Source organism: Medicago sativa, chromosome 1, assembly GCF_051527215.1.
Source record: "Medicago sativa cultivar Bolivia chromosome 1, Bolivia_mono, whole genome shotgun sequence".
Lineage (NCBI taxonomy): Eukaryota > Viridiplantae > Streptophyta > Magnoliopsida > Fabales > Fabaceae > Medicago > Medicago sativa.
The window spans coordinates 70,663,448-70,681,242 of record NC_140749.1 but is presented as its reverse complement, the minus strand read 5'-3'; the positions used below and the strand labels follow the sequence as shown (position 1 = coordinate 70,681,242).

General features: G+C 34.0%; 2 protein-coding genes across 5 annotated transcripts; both read left to right on the top strand.

The window, feature by feature from the left end:
* Positions 1-3,447: 3,447 nt before the first annotated feature.
* On the top strand, positions 3,448-11,202 carry LOC146956930 (Nucleoporin autopeptidase). 4 transcript variants are annotated; one of them, XM_085732744.1, is made up of 13 exons: positions 3,448-3,575; positions 3,782-3,843; positions 4,157-4,435; positions 5,554-6,210; positions 6,307-6,531; positions 6,623-7,158; positions 7,865-7,952; positions 8,059-8,125; positions 8,333-8,471; positions 8,653-8,763; positions 8,848-9,022; positions 9,591-9,653; positions 10,206-11,202. In XM_085732744.1, the coding sequence occupies exons 2-13, from the start codon at positions 3,825-3,827 to the stop codon at positions 10,874-10,876; spliced, it is 3,030 nt and encodes a 1,009-aa protein (XP_085588870.1). In that variant the 5' UTR covers positions 3,448-3,575; positions 3,782-3,824; the 3' UTR covers positions 10,877-11,202. The 4 variants fall into 4 exon arrangements, with proteins under 4 accessions (XP_085588870.1, XP_085588863.1, XP_085588855.1 ...); XM_085732737.1 differs by having other exon boundaries at positions 10,197-11,202; XM_085732729.1 differs by having other exon boundaries at positions 4,157-4,459.
* Positions 11,203-13,547: 2,345 nt separating this feature from the next.
* Positions 13,548-17,330, top strand: CP5 (Polyketide cyclase/dehydrase and lipid transport superfamily protein). Its single transcript, XM_085732823.1, has 6 exons — positions 13,548-13,899; positions 14,075-14,243; positions 15,304-15,480; positions 15,582-15,665; positions 16,054-16,135; positions 16,630-17,330. The coding sequence occupies exons 1-6, from the start codon at positions 13,664-13,666 to the stop codon at positions 17,070-17,072; spliced, it is 1,191 nt and encodes a 396-aa protein (XP_085588949.1). The 5' UTR covers positions 13,548-13,663; the 3' UTR covers positions 17,073-17,330.
* The last annotated feature ends 465 nt before the right edge of the window (positions 17,331-17,795 follow it).

Sequence of the window (17,795 nt, the reverse complement as noted above, 5' to 3'; positions counted from 1 at the left end):
ACAACTCAGAATAGAACATTCATAGACTTTTTTTTTTGAAGAGAACATTCATAGACTTTAAATAGTTGCAAATACTCCAACTCAATATATATATATATATATATATATATATATATATATATATATATATATATATATATATATATATATATATATATATATATAAACGAAAGAGTCATCTATCAAGGAGGCTTACCAAAAAGAGTGACATTGTTGAACTTCATGTCTACTATCAGCTTTCCACTAAGTTGCTTGGGGATTTGGAAAAAATAGAAAATGCAAGAGTGAGTCACAAATACTTAGTGAAGAGACAACAACCACCACCGGCTAGAAGAGAAACACACAAGGGCACAAACATTTATTTTTCACAAATCCGATATAAATTTAGAAAACTAGTAAACATATGAAATTTAGTTAATTCGCAATCAATTGTACATTTGAAAACTTACAAAGCTTGTAAATGTTGTTGATTAAATAAAAATATTTCAAAAGAAATTCCAACGTTGTAAGGAGGTGGAATAAAAAATAACTTTAAAAAGAAAGTATAGAAAACTCAATTTAGTAAAATAATCATAACGAGTGGACCGAGAACTAGCTTTGTTTTGTTGATAGTTTTTTCCGCCTAAGAGCGGTCTTTCTTTTAGTGGTGACTCCATCTAACGGATAACTCTTTTCTCTCAATTCAAAACAAAAACGTAAGATATTCATCAATTAAGGAGTTTACATCTCTTTATAGCCTTCTCCTCATACTGGCGGCCTTTCTATAAGGATGGCTTCATCTAATGGAGTAACGCTACCTAACCTAAATCACATAACTAGGTGAACCTAGTCCTTTGTCATTATAACCGTGATTCGTAAAATACATTGTTGAAACCTATGTCAATCTCAAAATGCATACACTCCAAACTGAATTGAAAATATTCTACTTTGTATACCACAAGTCAAGTCAAGTCCAAATGAAGTACACATTAATATCAAAATTTTCCAAAGCCATATATCTTAAAACCATATTTCTTTTCCAAAGCCATATATCTTAAAACCATATTTCTCAAAATATCAAAACTCACGCCAAAGTGTATGAAATCAAATCGCAATTTCAAATCTTGTGTTCAATATATAGATCATGAGTAAATCCAAGTAGAGACAATATTAATATCGATAACTCTAGAAATAAATAATGACGATGAGAAAAATGTCCAAAGATTGTGTTTCTTCATTTTGAGAAATACTTTAACATAAAAATAAGTAAAATATCAATAATAATTAAAATATGTGATAATGATCGTCATCAATTCACAGTTATGACGAATCAACTAAGTTTGCTATCCAACCACTCCTGGAGAAGCATGTGAAGCGTATCTTCTCTAACTATAGTTAACCACAAAATCCTCATATTATCTAGTATAACCTCTAAAATAATTTCTAAACAAACTAATCATGCATAAATAAGTACTAAATGAAATGTAAGTTGATAAATACACCTCAAAGAGTCTCAATGAGCAACTTTCACAAAATTAGTATTCTTCTTCCTCGAAGCACAAACCCTAACCCAAATAGAACTCGTACTATTAAATAGCTTGCCTAGATGTATAATATTTCTTGTGGTGTTTGATTTGTGGAAGAAAATTGACGATTTGAAGGAGAATATATGTTGAAGTATGGGGAACAAAGGAATGAAGGCTGAAGTAAAAAGGGGAAAGGAGATAAGGGAAAATGGCAAAGGAACAAGATACCACTGACTTCGGTTCTAGAGAGAACTCTAATGAGAACTTTCAAGATGTAAGAGGAACTTTAGAGATTCATAAGAAGTGGAGGATAAAATAAAAACCTAACCAAACTCCAATGAAGCTCAAGGAAAATATTCACGCCATGGCGCTTTTTTTGCTAGGCATGATTGTGGTCGTTTTTTTTAGATTTTTATTTTCATTCTTTATCATGAGGCTCACTTGCTTAAAAAAAATAAAATGAGGCTCATGTGTTTTTCTTTGTCTAAAAGTTTCTCGTTTTCTTTGTAGAGTCTTTGTAGAGTAGGATATATTGATATATCTATTTTTTTTCCCTACATCTACTTTGCTCTTCGTTGCATACTTTTTCCCATCTAACCTTTTAGTTAGACCGTTTCAATGAATTTATATTGATCGAACAATCATTTGCATATCTCTCAAGATATTTGCATATCTCTCAAGTTACATATAATGATTTTTTTTTTAACATTCGAATTGTTATGACCGGCCGATGGCGTAAAACTTATTTGCACCGTATATTTTTTTTGGTGGTGGCCGGGGTTTGAACCCCGGACTTTGCATATTTTTATGCATTGTTCATACCAACTGAGCTAAGTTCACGATGACTATTTGCACTGTATATGCATATATTAATGATGAGCCCGTTTGTTTTAAATTTTTTAAAAAATATTTTTTTTGTATTTCTAAATATATATATATATATATATATATTAATTTATTTAAAAATAACAGAAGTTATTTCAAATTCATTTGTTTTTTTACAAATATAAATGATATTTATCCATTCAAATTGATAGAGTACATAGATACAATACAGAATTTAAAGTCTCTAAAAACAAAAAGGATGAATCTACAAACAAACTCACAACATTCATGTTTATATCATAAAACGACAGAGTACATATGCCTACAAATATGACTATGTTCAAGCCACCAAAATACTCATATTTTCGGATATGCAAAGTTGATGACGCAAAAGTCATTGATTGAATTTGCACTTGATCAAAGCTAATCTTTCAATCTGAATCAGATAAACACCGGACTATGATGAGAAATCAAAAACACATCGCACGAAGACAGTAAATCAAAATAAAACAAAGTTGTGTTAGACGACAAAATCACAAAAACAAACGAAAGAAAACTGAAAATATGTGAAAATCAGTTGTTTAACCAAAAGAGAAAAAGTAAAGTTACAACGGCTAGGTTTGAGAATGGAAAAAAAGAGAGAAACAAAATAGTCAATTTTACATAATAAAAATCACATATTTTTTCAAAAAGGTATCTTTTAAAAATATTATTTATGAAAAGTTATATGAAATAGTTTTTTATTTTAGAGTTTTTTTTTTAATTTTTATTATAAATAAAAAAATTAATAACAAAATGATAAAATATTTATAATAAAATTTTAAGATAAATTATTTAAACGAATTTTTTATTTGAAACTTTCTTTAAAAAAATATGTTAAAAAAGATTATTACATAAAGATGTTACATTATAAAAATCTATTTTAAAAAAATTACAACAAACTAGCCCAAAATCCTATTATTAATTATTACAACCTATTTTAAGTTTTGACGTAAAAAATAAGCAGATTATTAAAAACCGTTGTGACTTAAAAAAGAAGCGGAAAGTAAAAAAACTAGCTCCGATTTCACGCTAAAGAACGAAGTATATATACAACAACATCATTTTATAATCGCTTAAATTGAATTAATTTTAAAAGCGTAGTTAGAGTTTGCGAAAACAGTATCGTCGATTTGAGAAAACGCTTCTCTCTGCATTCTCTTTACCCTAATCTCTTCTCGCAGATCTATATTCCCCAATTTCACTGTAAGCTTTTCATTCCTTTTCATTTTCTTTCAATTATTCGATTATCATCGTTTCTTCGTTTAATTCAACTTTTTTTTATATATAATTTATTCATTGATTCATATATTATTATAATGTCGATGATTAATCCGTTATCATCTTAGGTCTAGCTGTGATTTTCGTGTTCCGTTCTTGCGTAATTTGATATATGTTGTTGTTGATTGCAGTTGGGGATTATCTAGGTTTTACTCTATTTGGAAAGTTGTAAGCATGTTTGGTTCAACAAATCGTAAGTTTTTTTTAACCTAATCTATTTTTTTATTATCCTTAATTTGCAGTTTTTTGTTTCATTATTATTATTATTATTTTTAGGGTTGATTAATTATTGGATTATGGTTGTTTATTTATAGATAAATGATAAAGTTAGTGGTTGTATAGTTACCGGGATCGAACCGGGGACTTAACTCTTATAACTCTTTAAATGTTGCTTAGCTCACCAGCCGAGCTACCTATGTGGGACCAATCTATGTTGTTGTCATTATTAGTGTTATTGTTACTTTAATAAAGTATTTATTGATTAATATATGGAAATTTTTTAACAGCTTTCGGGCAGTCATCGAGCCCGTTCGGCTCGTCTCAATCCGTGTTCGGGCAGCAGAACAACACAAATAACAATCCTTTTGCACCTAAGCCATTTGGGAGTCCAACTCCATTTGGATCGCAGCAAACGGGTAATTCCGTGTTTGGTGGTACTTCCACCGGTGTATTTGGCGCAACTCAGCCATCGTCTCCGTTTTCTTCCAATACTTTCGGCGCTTCATCATCTCCAGCTTTTGGTACTTCAATGCCGGCATTTGGGGCATCTTCAACTCCGGCTTTTGGTAATTCGTCATCGTCATTTGGTGGTAGGCTTTTCTATGGAATCTTATTTAATATTTTTTTTCCATTTATTAATTGTCTTGCTCATGGCTGTTAAAATCCCGATTTAAATAATAAAAACTCAATTTTTCGATCATGCTTGCCCTCAGCAATTAAGAGTATAAACAGAATCATATTTTGGTGGAAAAGACTGGAATCACCCCTGTTAATCGTTGAATTGTATAATCTATGATCTTCAAAAAATTTCTGCGATTAAGCTTATGAATAATTTTAAACTTATAAGTATTTGAAGGGTGATTTAAGGTTTTAATTATCTTACTTGTGAGCTATGCCTACGAATTTAAAATTACACAAGTACTTCAAGTGATTTAAGGTTTTCTCTGTCTTGCTAATGCTATTTTATGTGCATATATATAAGTTTTACGAACTTTGTATAGTCTTATGATTATTGTTACAATTCCATGATTTACGATTTACTTCCCCTTGATTTTGCATAAAATCTCGATTTTAACGATCTTGGTCTTGTAATCAGTAGACTATCTTCATTGGAGCTTTTGAAACCAGTTTATTGTTGGTTATGTCATGTGATGTGTGAGAAGCACAATATTAAAGAGAAATAACAGTTTTCATACACGTGGATATTTTGTAGTGCTTAGCCAATGCTTTTATGGAGGATTTGCGAAAATAACTGTCAAGCTTTGCTAAATTTGAATGTTATTATCATATTTTCTTTCTTTTCTAATGAAGATTTCATGTGAATTTGTGTGTGGGTGTCTATCTATCCTGTTTATGGATATGATTCCCTTCCCCCACCTTCATATTCCACCCCCTTCCCCCACCTCCATGTGAAACACTTAAGAACAAGAACAGTACGAAAGAATGTGATTTCTTTCAGCTATATGTATTCTCTATTCAATTTTAATTTACATTTCTTTTTGAAGACCTAAAGACTACATAACTGAGATTTGTATTAGCTAGTTTATGTCGTCCTTCTTTCATTATCTAATAATGGTAATCATTAACATCTTTTGGCTTACTTTTCTGCCTTTTTATTGTTTTTATATTATTATATTTTGCAATTTTCTAATTCTAACTGAGATCCAACTTTTCTCTTTTATAGGATCATCAGTGTTTGGTCAGAAGCCTTCTTTTGGAGGTTTTGGCTCTACTCCTACTCAAACAAGTCCATTTGGAAGTGCCACCCAACCATCACAACCAGCATTTGGAAGTAACACCCAACAGTCGCAATCAGCATTTGGAAGCAGCATATTTGGTTCCTCAACACCAGCATTTGGTTCGACAGGCACTCCTGCATTTGGTGCTACGAGCACTCCTGCATTTGGTGCTACGAGCACCCCTGCGTTTGGTGCAACCAGCACCCCTGCTTTTGGTGCACCCAGCACCCCTGCTTTTGGTGCACCCAGCGCCCCAGCTTTCGGTGCAACCAGCACCCCAGCTTTTGGGGCAACCAGCACCCCTGCATTTGGTTCAACTTCAACCTCAGCTTTTGGTAACACAGGGGGTGCATTTGGCATGTCAAATACCACTGTGTTTGGTGGTGGTGGGGGATTTGGGGCTTCAAGCAGTCCTGTATTTGGTTCATCAAGCACGCCTGCATTTGGGGCCTCCAGCTCTCCTGCTTTTGGTGCTTCTAGTGCCCCAGGTTTTAGTTTTGGTTCCACCACTCCGGCTTTTAGTCAGTCTAGTTCTGCATTTGGCACCAGCAGCCCATTTGGGAGTACGACCTCTAATTTTGGAGGTCAAAGTTCTGCATTTGGTGAGTTCAATAGTTTTTAGAATTTTATAATTATGTATTTTTTTGTATCATATGTCATTGTAATTGAGAGTGATTTTTTCATATTTTCTTATGCAGGATCACAGACTCCCACTCAAGCATTTGGAAGTACTGGTATTGGGCAGTCAGGATTTGGAGGTCAACGGGGTGGAAGTAGAATAGCTAGTTACTCAGCTACAGTGGAAGCAGATAGTGGCACCTCTGGACAGGCTGCAAAGTTGGAGTCAATATCAGCCATGCCTGTTTACAAAGATAAAAGCCACGAGGAGCTAAGATGGGAGGACTATCAATTGGGAGATAAAGGTGCATTCTTTATTTTAAAAATTAAATAATTCGATAATTCTGCTGGCTTTTATTGGTGATGACTGATGACCTTGACTTAATTCAAATTTAGGTGGACCACATGCCTCTGCTCCTCCGTCAACTGGTATGCCAGGCTTTAATTCGTCTACGACACAGACAAATGTTTTTGGTCAATCACCAGCCAATCCTTTCTCTAGTAGCACAACACCTAATTCTAACCCATTTGCACAAAAGACATTTGGAACTTCAGCTCCTGCCTTCAGTTCACCAGCATTTCCTTCTTCATCATCATCAGCAGCAGCACCCTCTATTTTTGGAACACCCGCAACTGCTCCGTTTGGGGCCAACTCCTCGTCACAGCCAGTTGGGTCATCTACATCCCTGTTTGGTGGTCAAGGCACATCTTCCCAATTTAGTACAAACATTTTTGGCAACACCCAGCCAAGCCTATTTAACACTTCTGCCCCTACAAATGCACAGTCTGGTTTTGGTCAGAATACCTCCCAATTTGGGCAAACTGGTGCTTTTAATCAACCAAGCATGTTCAATCAACCTTCATCTGGAAGCCTTTTCTCAAGCAGCCCATCACTCACATCTAATGCTCCGACAGGTTTTGGACAAGCAGCGGTGAGTAGTTTCATAATGCTTTTCACTTTTAATTTTGTTTTCCATTAAAGATCACAGTTAGTTTATGATCCAAGATAAGATGGAGTCAATAATTGAGACTTACTTCACATATCTGTTACACTTTATGCAAACCAGTTGTCATTGTTCTATAGTAATTGCCTATAAATGAAAAATATTACTACCACCTCCACCAATCCATATCCTGTTAGGCAGGGTTGTCTTGTGGATAAATAATTTTCAGTAAAGTAAAACCATCCTGTTAGGTGGTGGTATAAACCATCTCAGTGTGAATACCTAACAGCCTAATCCATTAAGAGAATTGATTCTTCAAAGTTTATGTGTATTGCATTACCTGGGAAAACGTCAGTTATGAGGATGTCTCAACTTGATTAGGCTATCTAAACCTGTAGACCTGGTGTAGAGAACTATATGTGTTGATCTGCATGTTTCACCTTCTTTGAATTGTTGGTGTTAATGGAAAAGTCAGCATAAACGGAGAGACTTCCTAATAATTGAATTACTTGTATGTGGATATTTATGATTTTGTGATTAAACTTGGCATCTCTGTATGTTATTTTGTTCAGTACGTTGTCCATTTTTAGGATTCCTTTCTTTTCTGTGTGTATCATACATTTATCCATACCAACTCCAGTTTGCACTACCTTTCATTTTCTAATATGTTTTTTAATTTTTTTTCTTTCTGCAGCCGTCCATGTCAACACCTTTCCAATCTACACCTTCTTTCCAATCGGCTGGTACCTTTTCCTTTAGCAACTTTGGCCAGACACAACCTGGTTAGTTCAATATTTTAGCTATGGGTGCACTATTTTTTTGTTGTTCATGCAATGATTGAAGGATTAATGTTTCAAATTGATTGTTTTATTTTGTTGTATTAAATAGCTGGTGCAAGTAGCTTTGCTGGAGCTCAAACTCAAAGCATGTTTGGTCAGAATAATGTTGGACTTCAGTAAGTTACAATTGTTTTATTTCTTGGTTTCATGCATTAGTTTAAATTATTATATACCTTTTTTGGGGTTACCAAATGACAGTGACTTTTCTCGTACTGTCGTTGGATTCAATTATCTTTTTTGGAATATAATGTCATGTTTGTGTGTGGACAATTTTGTCCAATTAAATGTTTTTTTTTTTTACCTGGATGTTTTATGTTTGACAGGGCTATTCCCCAGAGTTCTATGGTTGCACAAGCAGCACCCATTACAAACCCATTTGGAACACTTCCTGCTTTGCCTCAGATGTCAATTGGTCGAGTTGGAACCACTCCTTCCGTTCAATATGGTATCTCTAGCATGCCTGTAAGTGATGTTTCTTGATTTTAACTTCTGATTCTGTTTATTTTTTAAGCTGGTTTTGTACTTTAACTTGAGTCTATCATTATTTGATTAACTCTTCAATACAAACTATGATCAACCTTTTTGGGTGGTTTTACATTTTATGAGAGCTAGTAATAAGTTTCAAACTGACCCTTCTTTTCAGGCCCAAGACAAACCTGCTACTGTAAGAATATCCTCCTTATTGACTTCTCGCCACCTCTCACAAAGAAGAGTCAAGTTTCCTATAAGGAAATATAAGAATGAGGGATCAAAGGTGAATAATTGTAGTTTTTTTTGTTATGATGAGGATATTACAAACATAAGTTTTGTATGTCTTAATTACACTGTTCTCTTGCAGGTTCCATTCTTTAGTGATGATGAAGATACTCCAACCACACCAAAGGCTGATGCCCTTTTCATTCCTAGGGAAAATCCAAGGGCGTTGATCATTTGTCCCATGGAGCAGTGGCCTGGAAGGACTTCTGAGAAAGCATCCTCTTTTAAGGATAGATACACCTCCGTGAATGAGAATGGTACTGTCTTCATTATTGAGTATATTCAGTGTTTGTTCTTTAGTTTTGAAATTAAGTATTCTGTTGCTTACGTTTAGAATACAGCATGGCATCCCAAGATTTGTTTTTCAGTATTCGCTGTTGCTTTAGTTCTAGATTTTATTCCTTTATTAGGTATAAAGACCAGAGAAGGAATAGTCACAAATCGCTAAAATTATAATCATGTTGATGACAAAACAATACAAACTAAAACCCTATACATTTTAGCATTTTCGCTGTTGCTTTAGTTCTAGATTTTATTCCTTTATTAGGTATAAAGACCAGAGAAGGAATACTCACAAATCGCTAAAATTATAATCATGTTGATGACAAAACAATACAAACTAAAACCCTATACATTTTAGCATTTTATTGTTTTTGACTTGTGTTTTGTAATTGGTGATCCTATTTTGCCATAAACTTATTTTTTTAATTTGCTCTTTTTAGACATTAGCTATAGAACAAGCAGATTTTGCCTTATGTTTGTAAAAACTTCGGAATTTTACGCTTTTTGAAAAACTGCTCTTCATATCTTGAATGTAATTTTCAGGGATAAGCTCAAGAGAAGCAGGTACCAAACCCAACGATAGGACCACCTCGGAGGAAAAAGAGAGTATGTGCTTGTATTATTAATATTTTTATTCATGGGATGGCTCTAGCTTATTGATCTATGTTAACAAATTTTGGACTGTTTTGTTGAACCTTGGTGGTTGTGCTTCATTTGTTGCAATTACATCTTAGTTTTGGGGATGATAATCTCTTACTCTCTCCGTCCCATATTGAGTGTCACATTAGCAAACGGAAAATGTTCCAAAATAAGCTCACTATGTTTTCAATACAACATTAATTATTATATTTCAACTCTATCCCTAAATTAATACTATTATGCATGTCATTTCAAGTTCATTACACTCAACTATGCATTTATGACTTTTGTAAAATTGTTACTTTTAAACTTTTGTAAAATTGTTACTTTTAAACTTTTCTTAATCTTTGTGAAATAATAATCTAAAGTGACACTCAATATGTGGCAATGGAAATATTATCTGCTATGGTTCAACCAATTTTTAAATGACTGATCAATAAAATGTTCCTCCATCAGTCCCTTATTTTGGTGCTTTTATTCTTGTGTCATAACTTCTGTAAATGATTTTAGGGACTGCAGCTGAAAATGGTGTTGTCAAGGAGCAAGTTCAGCAGCCTGTACGTACGAAGCATGCATCCAATGGGAATAACGAAGACCATTCTCTGCAAAAGGCGGATATGTACAAGACACTCAGTGGGCACAGAGCTGGTGAGGCTGCCATTGTGTATGAACATGGAGCTGATGTTGAGGCACTAATGCCAAAGCTGCGACGGTCTGATTACTACACACTGCCTCGTATTCATGAATTGGCGGCTAAGGAAAGAGCTGAACCAGGATTCTGCAGTCATGTCAAGGACTTTGTCGTTGGAAGGCAAGGTTATGGCAGCATCAGATTTTTGGGTGTGACAGATGTACGAGGGATTGATCTCGAGTCCATTGTTCAGTTTAACAATCGTGAGGTGATTGTATACATGGATGATTCAAAGAAACCTCCTGTTGGACAAGGGCTGAATAAGCCTGCTGAGGTAACACTCCTCAACATAAAATGTTTTGACAAAAAAACTGGGCAACAGTACACTGAAGGACCGAGAATCGGGAAATATAAAGAGATGCTCAAGAGAAAGGCTGAGGACCAAGGTGCTGAGTTTGTATCATATGATCCCAATAAAGGAGAATGGAAGTTCAGGGTCAACCACTTCAGCGTTTACAAGCTGGTAGATGAAGACAGTTGGATACAAGCTGATGTATAAAGGGTTGACATGTCCCATATAACAATATGGGAGAGGACGACAATACATTTCATAGTTTTGGAACTATAGTATTGCTCAAACTGTATGTTTTTTTTTTTTTTTTTTGTAAATTGTTTCTCTATTTTGTGGACAGAGCCAGGGCCAATCTTGTTGATATGTCCTTTTTGCTTTGGGATATATTTTTATATAGATTTTACAGTTTGGGATGTTGAAACTATTTTTATTTCCGTTGTCTTTTAACTGGTGAAGTTTAGTGCCAGGGATGAAAATTTCTGTCTCATGCTGACGCATCAAGATTTTACCTGCAATAAAAAAAGTTTATGAAACTGTTTTTTTCTTTTCAATCTGCTTAGTTCCAATGCTCTATTGATTTTTCCAACCATGTTTTTGTGCTGGTAATTGAGAACCTTGTAGGCTCCGCTGTAATTGTTTCTTTTGGAAAACATTGCCACCTTGCTTTGTTTGGATGAGAGAAGAAAGTGAAAGGAGAGAAAGTGAGAGGAAAGATTGTTGAAGGAATGAAAGTGTGTGGAAAGTGAATGGAAAGTGAGATGATTTTTTAGTTGTTTGGTATGAGTGAAAGTGAATGGAAAGTGAGAGGAAAGGAATATATATTACTTAATAAATGACACAATCACCCTTACATAATATAAATGTCATATTTTAATGAGGAAATGAATATTAATAAATGTGTGACTATATATATAATACATGTAAATTTAAAATAAGTATTATTACATTATTATTTAAACGTTGACTTAATTACTAATTGATTTTTGTACATGTTGTTCGCAAGAACTTAATCAACTAAAACAAAGGAAACAGTAGGAGTACACGATGTGAAAAAACAAAGTGATGGTAGCATATAGCAAAAGCAAAACTAATGTATGCTTTGGTTGATGCCTTAGATATCGAAAACAAGAAATTAAACAAACAAAAAATGATACCACGATATTATTGTGATGTAAAAAACACATTTCAAAAGCAAGGGCAGTTTTGTCCTTTCACTGAAGCGGTTCTCCATTCTTTGCTTTCTTTCCAAAACTGGGCGGAAAGGATTTTAGCCGTGGGACCCATAAAAGTAATCTTTCCTACCTCTCTGACAGTGAGTCCAAACTGTGGAAAGATCTTGGTTCACCTCACTTTCTTTCCTCCCCACAATCAATCCCTCCACTCTCCCTTGAACCAAACATTAAGATGATCAACCTTTGAGATGGTTTATGGTTTCAGGAAAATATCAATCCTCTTTTCCTAGGTCTAATTGTATTAGAGCACGTTAATCTCGAGGTCTTTTAACTGCTGATCTCTTGTTAAATCTTATTGGTGTAATTGTTGACCCGCTTAAGAATTTCAGAGTTTGGACATAATGACGGCCAGTTCAATCTCTCAGGTGACTAGTTTCTAGTAGGATTATGCAAATCTTCGCTAATACACCAAATTTGTTTAAAAACTTCAGTTTTTACACATATGAATTAACATGTAAATTGCATAATTAAAATTGCTCAACAAAATTCTATTTTAATAAATTTTAACGAGGTCTAAGATAAATAATGTCAAAAATTAAAAATCCAAGTAATAATTAAAATCCAAGGTAATAGATAAAAAAATATTTATTTGCTAGTAACTTCCTAAACATAATCATAGTAATGCATTTAACCAAAAAAATAATCACAGTAATGTACCTTACAAGAAGGAAAAAAAACAGGTATTGCAAGAAAAAATAAAGTTTATAATATTTTCATGAGTAGGAATTGAACTCAGAGCTCAGTATTTTGGTGTTTTTTTGGTTACAAGTATTTTGGTGTTTAAAATACTCACACACCAATCACTTTCTCTAGACTATGTTAAAACCTGTGTATTTAAGAAAGAATATAGTTTAAGGCCAGTTCATCGTTTAATAAACAATATATTTTGTTCAATTTATATGATAATAGATTTCATTAACATTTGATATGTGAGTTTGGTTGTTATACTCTTTAGAAAAGAAAAAGAGTATACTTTGTATCTTTCTCTATTTTGTTCATTCATTTAAATATAAGAAAATCTCACGGTGCTAGTGTAGTACTACCATGGCTACCTAACTCAATGAAATCCTATTTAAAAATGTGTAATCTAATGTCCCCCTCTTCTTAAACAATAGTAGCAATATTCTCCCATATCCTCTATCATATTAAAAAACAAGAAAGATAAAACTTCACACTCACCAAAGAGCAATAATTTGGTTAGGTCATCTCAATAAAAAAAATGGTTAGGTCAATAAAATAAAATAATATAGCATGTGTAAACTAACAATAGTTTATCTTATTAAATTATCAATGAATCTAATTTTTCATTATTATGATTATGATTTAGAAATGGGTCTTGTTATCTTGTGCCCATATGAATAAAGTTGAATGCACAACTTTTAAGATAATTATTTCTATTTTAAATTCCTTAACATATGCCTTTGGGGCACACGTTAACATTTGTCTTTAGAAATATAGTGGGGCCCAAGATAATCAAAGAAGATGTATTTATGACCGCTAATGAAATGATCCTTATCCGTAACGTTCCTCAATTTCCTATTGGGTATTCAATTACAGCTATTCATGAAACCCATATCTATTTTTCTGACTCATCTCTTACTTGCTTTTCCTATTTAACCATCTTTCTTCTCTATTCTTTTTCCTCTGTTTCCATTTCATTGGTTCCAATTCTTCCACACTTCCAACAACAATAACAACAATCGCGCTGTGTATTCACTCTTATCCTTTCGGTTTCACCGAGGAACAACAGCAGAACAATAACATGTTCGAGAATTCCTCTGTTGTTGTTATGGATATCTTGGGAAACCTTGTTACATTCATAGCTCCACTTTGGATTGCTGTTATCTTCGGTGTTGTTGTTGGTTGGGCTTGGAAACCCAAATGGGCTATTCAGCCTAATAACTATTCTTGGAGTACTGATCTCTTCAAGTTTCGAATTCCTTGGTTTAACGATTCAGAGCTTCAAAACCAACCTGGTTTAGAATACTCCGCAACCAGGTTCGTTTTTAATATCATTAGCACTGACACTTTTAATCAAATGCGTGTTTGGGGTGTCTGACACCAACACAACACTGACACATGTGGTTATTGTTTCATATGGGGCAGTGTGGTTTTAATTTGTAACTGTTTTTAGTTGAATGTGTTTTATTTAACTCGTGCATGTCACGTGCAGTTCTTCTGGTGGTGAAAGTGAAAAGGGATTGAGGAGTATAGTGACGGAACATGATTTGCAAAATTTGTGTAAGTTGGTTGGAGAAAAAGATGGTGGACCAGCTTGGATTCAGATGATGGATCGTTCTACACCAAACATGACTTACCAAGCTTGGCGTAGGGACCAAGAGGTATTTCTTACTCCTGATTTCATTGAATTATTATTGTTAGATGATACTTGCGTGTTCGGTTATCTAGTTGGAAATTTTAGTGCTTCACCAATTTTAGTTGCTTAAATTATTAATATTTTCAAATAATTTCTAAAATTGAAAATTTGATCATGTCAGTCTAGTGATGAGAATTGGCCAAGCCGAGAACAACTTAGGATAAATAGCTCAAAAAAAAAAAAAAATTATAGTCTGGTATGACTTGGTAGTAATGTGTTAAGAATCAAACTGAACCGTACTAAACGGTTCAAAACCGGTTTAACTGTGAACAGACACTGCCTACATTGGGTTATTTGAGCGGTTCAACCGTGGTTTTGTCCAGGTTCGAGCGGTTTAAAGCAATTGAACTATGACCTGGAGTTCTCACCGGCTTGGTTTCGGGTTTGGATTTTTAAATTAAAAAGCCTATTCTGATACCTAACACGTCTTTAGAGCATATGACTTACAAACTAATAATGAGATTAAATTCTATTCTGATATCTAACATGTCTTTGGAGAATATGACATCCTATTTAAATTCTATTTTACAATAACACTATTTAAATATTGATTTAGGATAGTATGTTTAAATTATTGAAAATGTTGGCAAATTTATGATTTAACACCACATACAAAATCTAATCCAATAATAGTAATAGTAATAAAAAAAACATTTTACATTTATTTTAGTAGGCCGGTCTAGTAGGCTTAAAAAGCTTTTTTGGTGGCCAGTAGCCTGATCTGTTTAGCTAAATAGGCTATTAAAAGAAACATGATCTGACCTAAGCTTAACCTAAGCTAAGCCATAGGTTTCTGTCAATCGGTCTGACCTATTCTCACCCCTATTTTGATCTATATCAGTCCTTTTGTACCAATCAATTGATCCGTAAAATTGTACAGTAGGCACTAATGTGATCGAGAATGTTCAAATTTTGGATTGTTAATTTCAGTGACCAAGTTCGTTGAGAGCACTCTACAATTTTAGCAACTAAATTAATGATTTATTGTAGATATTTAGAATGAGCTTGTTACTTTTGTTTGTTAGAATGGACCACCACAGTATCGCAGTAGAACGGTGTTTGAAGATGCGAGTCCTGAGTTGGTTAGGGATTTCTTTTGGGATGATGAGTTTCGGTCGAGGTGGGATGATATGCTTCTACATGCTTCAACTATTCAAGAGTGTGAGGTCACTGGAACAATGATGGTGCAGTGGGTGCGCAAGGTAAGCATGCAGCTTCCTTGTGTTTTGTGTTGTAAACCTTAGCTATGACTACGAAGTAACTTTCTTGCATTCTCATATTCTATTGTTTACGCTTGCTGCAGTTTCCCTTCTTTTGCAGTGATAGAGAATATATCATAGGTCGTCGAATTTGGGATGCAGAGCGAACTTACTACTGTGTGACTAAGGTATGCCCAGTTTCCCTTCTATGGACATGTCAATTGCCATGAGATTAAGTTGCCCATTCTTTTGACTTTATAGAGTCTCTTTTGACTCTCAGATATTGCCATAGTGTCCATGGATAATTAACCAACTAGGTAGCTTTTTCATCAACATTGTTATAATGGAAGACTAAAATTTAAATTCGTAAAAGTTTGTACTGCAAAGTATGCTGCATGGTTTTTAGTAACATTTGACTGAGTCTTGAGCGTATTAAACTAACTTATCGGAATTTAACAAGCTATTTCCTATTTAATATATTAGCTATTAGATAATCATGATAATTTTCTCAATCTTTTGAGAGGAAGTTTCTATGTTATATTTCTAGTCAACTTGTGGCGTATTTCACTTCTTCAGGGAGTACCTTGTTCCTCCATACCAAGGCAGAGCAAACCTAAACGGGTAGATCTATATTATTCAAGCTTTTGTATCCGTGCAGGTAATTGACAGTTTAGCGCTTAATTCTTGATATACTCTTTATTTAACAAGCATCTCATGTGTTAACATGTGTACATATTGAAACTATCGGCTACGATGTTAGAAAAACTTACCAATGTGTATATGTACAATGTTTTCTTGAACTCAATTCATTTTTCTTAATCTTGGTCATTGGATTAAAAAACAATTTTATTATGGAACCGAAAGCTAGCATAGTAGAATTTTGATAGGCTGATCTTAAATCACACTTATACCTTGCAATTGGTACAAATGATGGTATCCTCAATTTTCTCCATAATATTGTTAACTGGCATCTTAGTGATTTTGGTTTCATATGAATGATAGAACGGGAGAAAATTCTGTTTATTTTCTTTTATCATTTTTTTTCTTTTCTACATGGTATGCCAAAGGAATCATTAAATTCTTATTAATTTAAGTAATTGTGGTTTTATAATCTATAGAGACTTACACGCATCTGTTGCATATGTGGACCAGTTAAATCAAGAAAAGATGGCCAGCTGACTTCATGTGAAGTGTTGTTCTTTCACTATGAAGATATGGGCATACCTTGGGAAATCGCTAAGCTTGGAGTTCGTCAGGGTATGTGGGGAGCCGTCAAGAAGTTTGATCCTGGACTACGTACGTATAAGAAAGAAAGGGATTCCGGCGTTCCATTGTCAGCATGTGCTAATAACGCTAAAATCAATACTAAAGTAAGTGCTGATTACGTGAGATCTGTGGAAGACTCGACCGGTAACCTGTTGGAGACTGAAAATCAGGATTCTTCTGATGACAAACCGATCGGGAGAAGCATACCTAAGCTTCTAGTTGTTGGCGGAGCCATTGCCCTTGCCTGCACCCTTGATCAAGGGCTAGTGACCAAGGCGGTTGTATTTGGAATAGCCCGACGGTTTGGAAAATTCGGAAGGAGGTTGTGACATGTGATACATTATGCTTTTCTTTTTGTTTCTTGTCGAGGAAATACCGGCGGCCAAGTAAGTTGTGGCAGTAGAGTTTATTTTGTATCAAATTGGCAGCCATGGTTCAAGAGAAATGGTTTTATTCTCTTCTCAATTTGTTTGAAGATGATGATGCAGCTTTTTAAGTGGAAATATGGACATTGTATATGTAAGTTATTGAAATGAAGATTCTCGTGCTGCATGAATAATATCAATAATCAGGTTTTTCTTGATTCAGATTTCTTCATTTTTTTATCTTTCTATTTGTAAACTTATCATAATGCAGATTATGAAAACACATTGAACAAGATATGATAGTTTTCAAAGAGTCATTGGATAAACTTGTAAAAGTAGAAATATTTAAATATTTAACAAGTATAAAGATGAACAATAATCTCTTTTGCCTATCAACTTAACTTATTCAGCTTCTTTATCATGAATATACCTTTATTAAACTAAGCAACGCTGAATTTATTTTGATTGGGAAACTTTTCATAAGTTAGAGGTTAGTTCAAATCGTGTCGGACATATCATTATAAAGTCATGTGTCTCTGTTTCTCTGATAAGTGACCCTTGACCCTTGATGTTGTGAACTAACTTTCAGTTAATGGTAGCATGCATGTAAATAACTATGGACCATTATGCATGTGTTGATTTCTTGACGAAGCATAATATTATTGAAACAAATAGTTTCTCCTTTGA

What these genes read in the sequence shown, in the direction of transcription:
- CP5 (XM_085732823.1), top strand. Translation starts at nt 13,664, where the DNA reads ATGTTCGAGAATTCCTCTGTTGTTGTTATGGATATCTTGGGAAACCTT. An exon ending in CTTGGCGTAGGGACCAAGAG is followed by an intron (nt 14,244 to 15,303) that starts GTATTTCTTACT and finishes TTTGTTTGTTAG; the next exon opens with AATGGACCACCACAGTATCG. An exon ending in TGGTGCAGTGGGTGCGCAAG is followed by an intron (nt 15,481 to 15,581) that starts GTAAGCATGCAG and finishes CGCTTGCTGCAG; the next exon opens with TTTCCCTTCTTTTGCAGTGA.
- LOC146956930 (XM_085732723.1), top strand. An exon ending in CAGAATAATGTTGGACTTCA is followed by an intron (nt 8,126 to 8,332) that starts GTAAGTTACAAT and finishes TATGTTTGACAG; the next exon opens with GGCTATTCCCCAGAGTTCTA. An exon ending in ATGGTATCTCTAGCATGCCT is followed by an intron (nt 8,472 to 8,652) that starts GTAAGTGATGTT and finishes CCTTCTTTTCAG; the next exon opens with GCCCAAGACAAACCTGCTAC.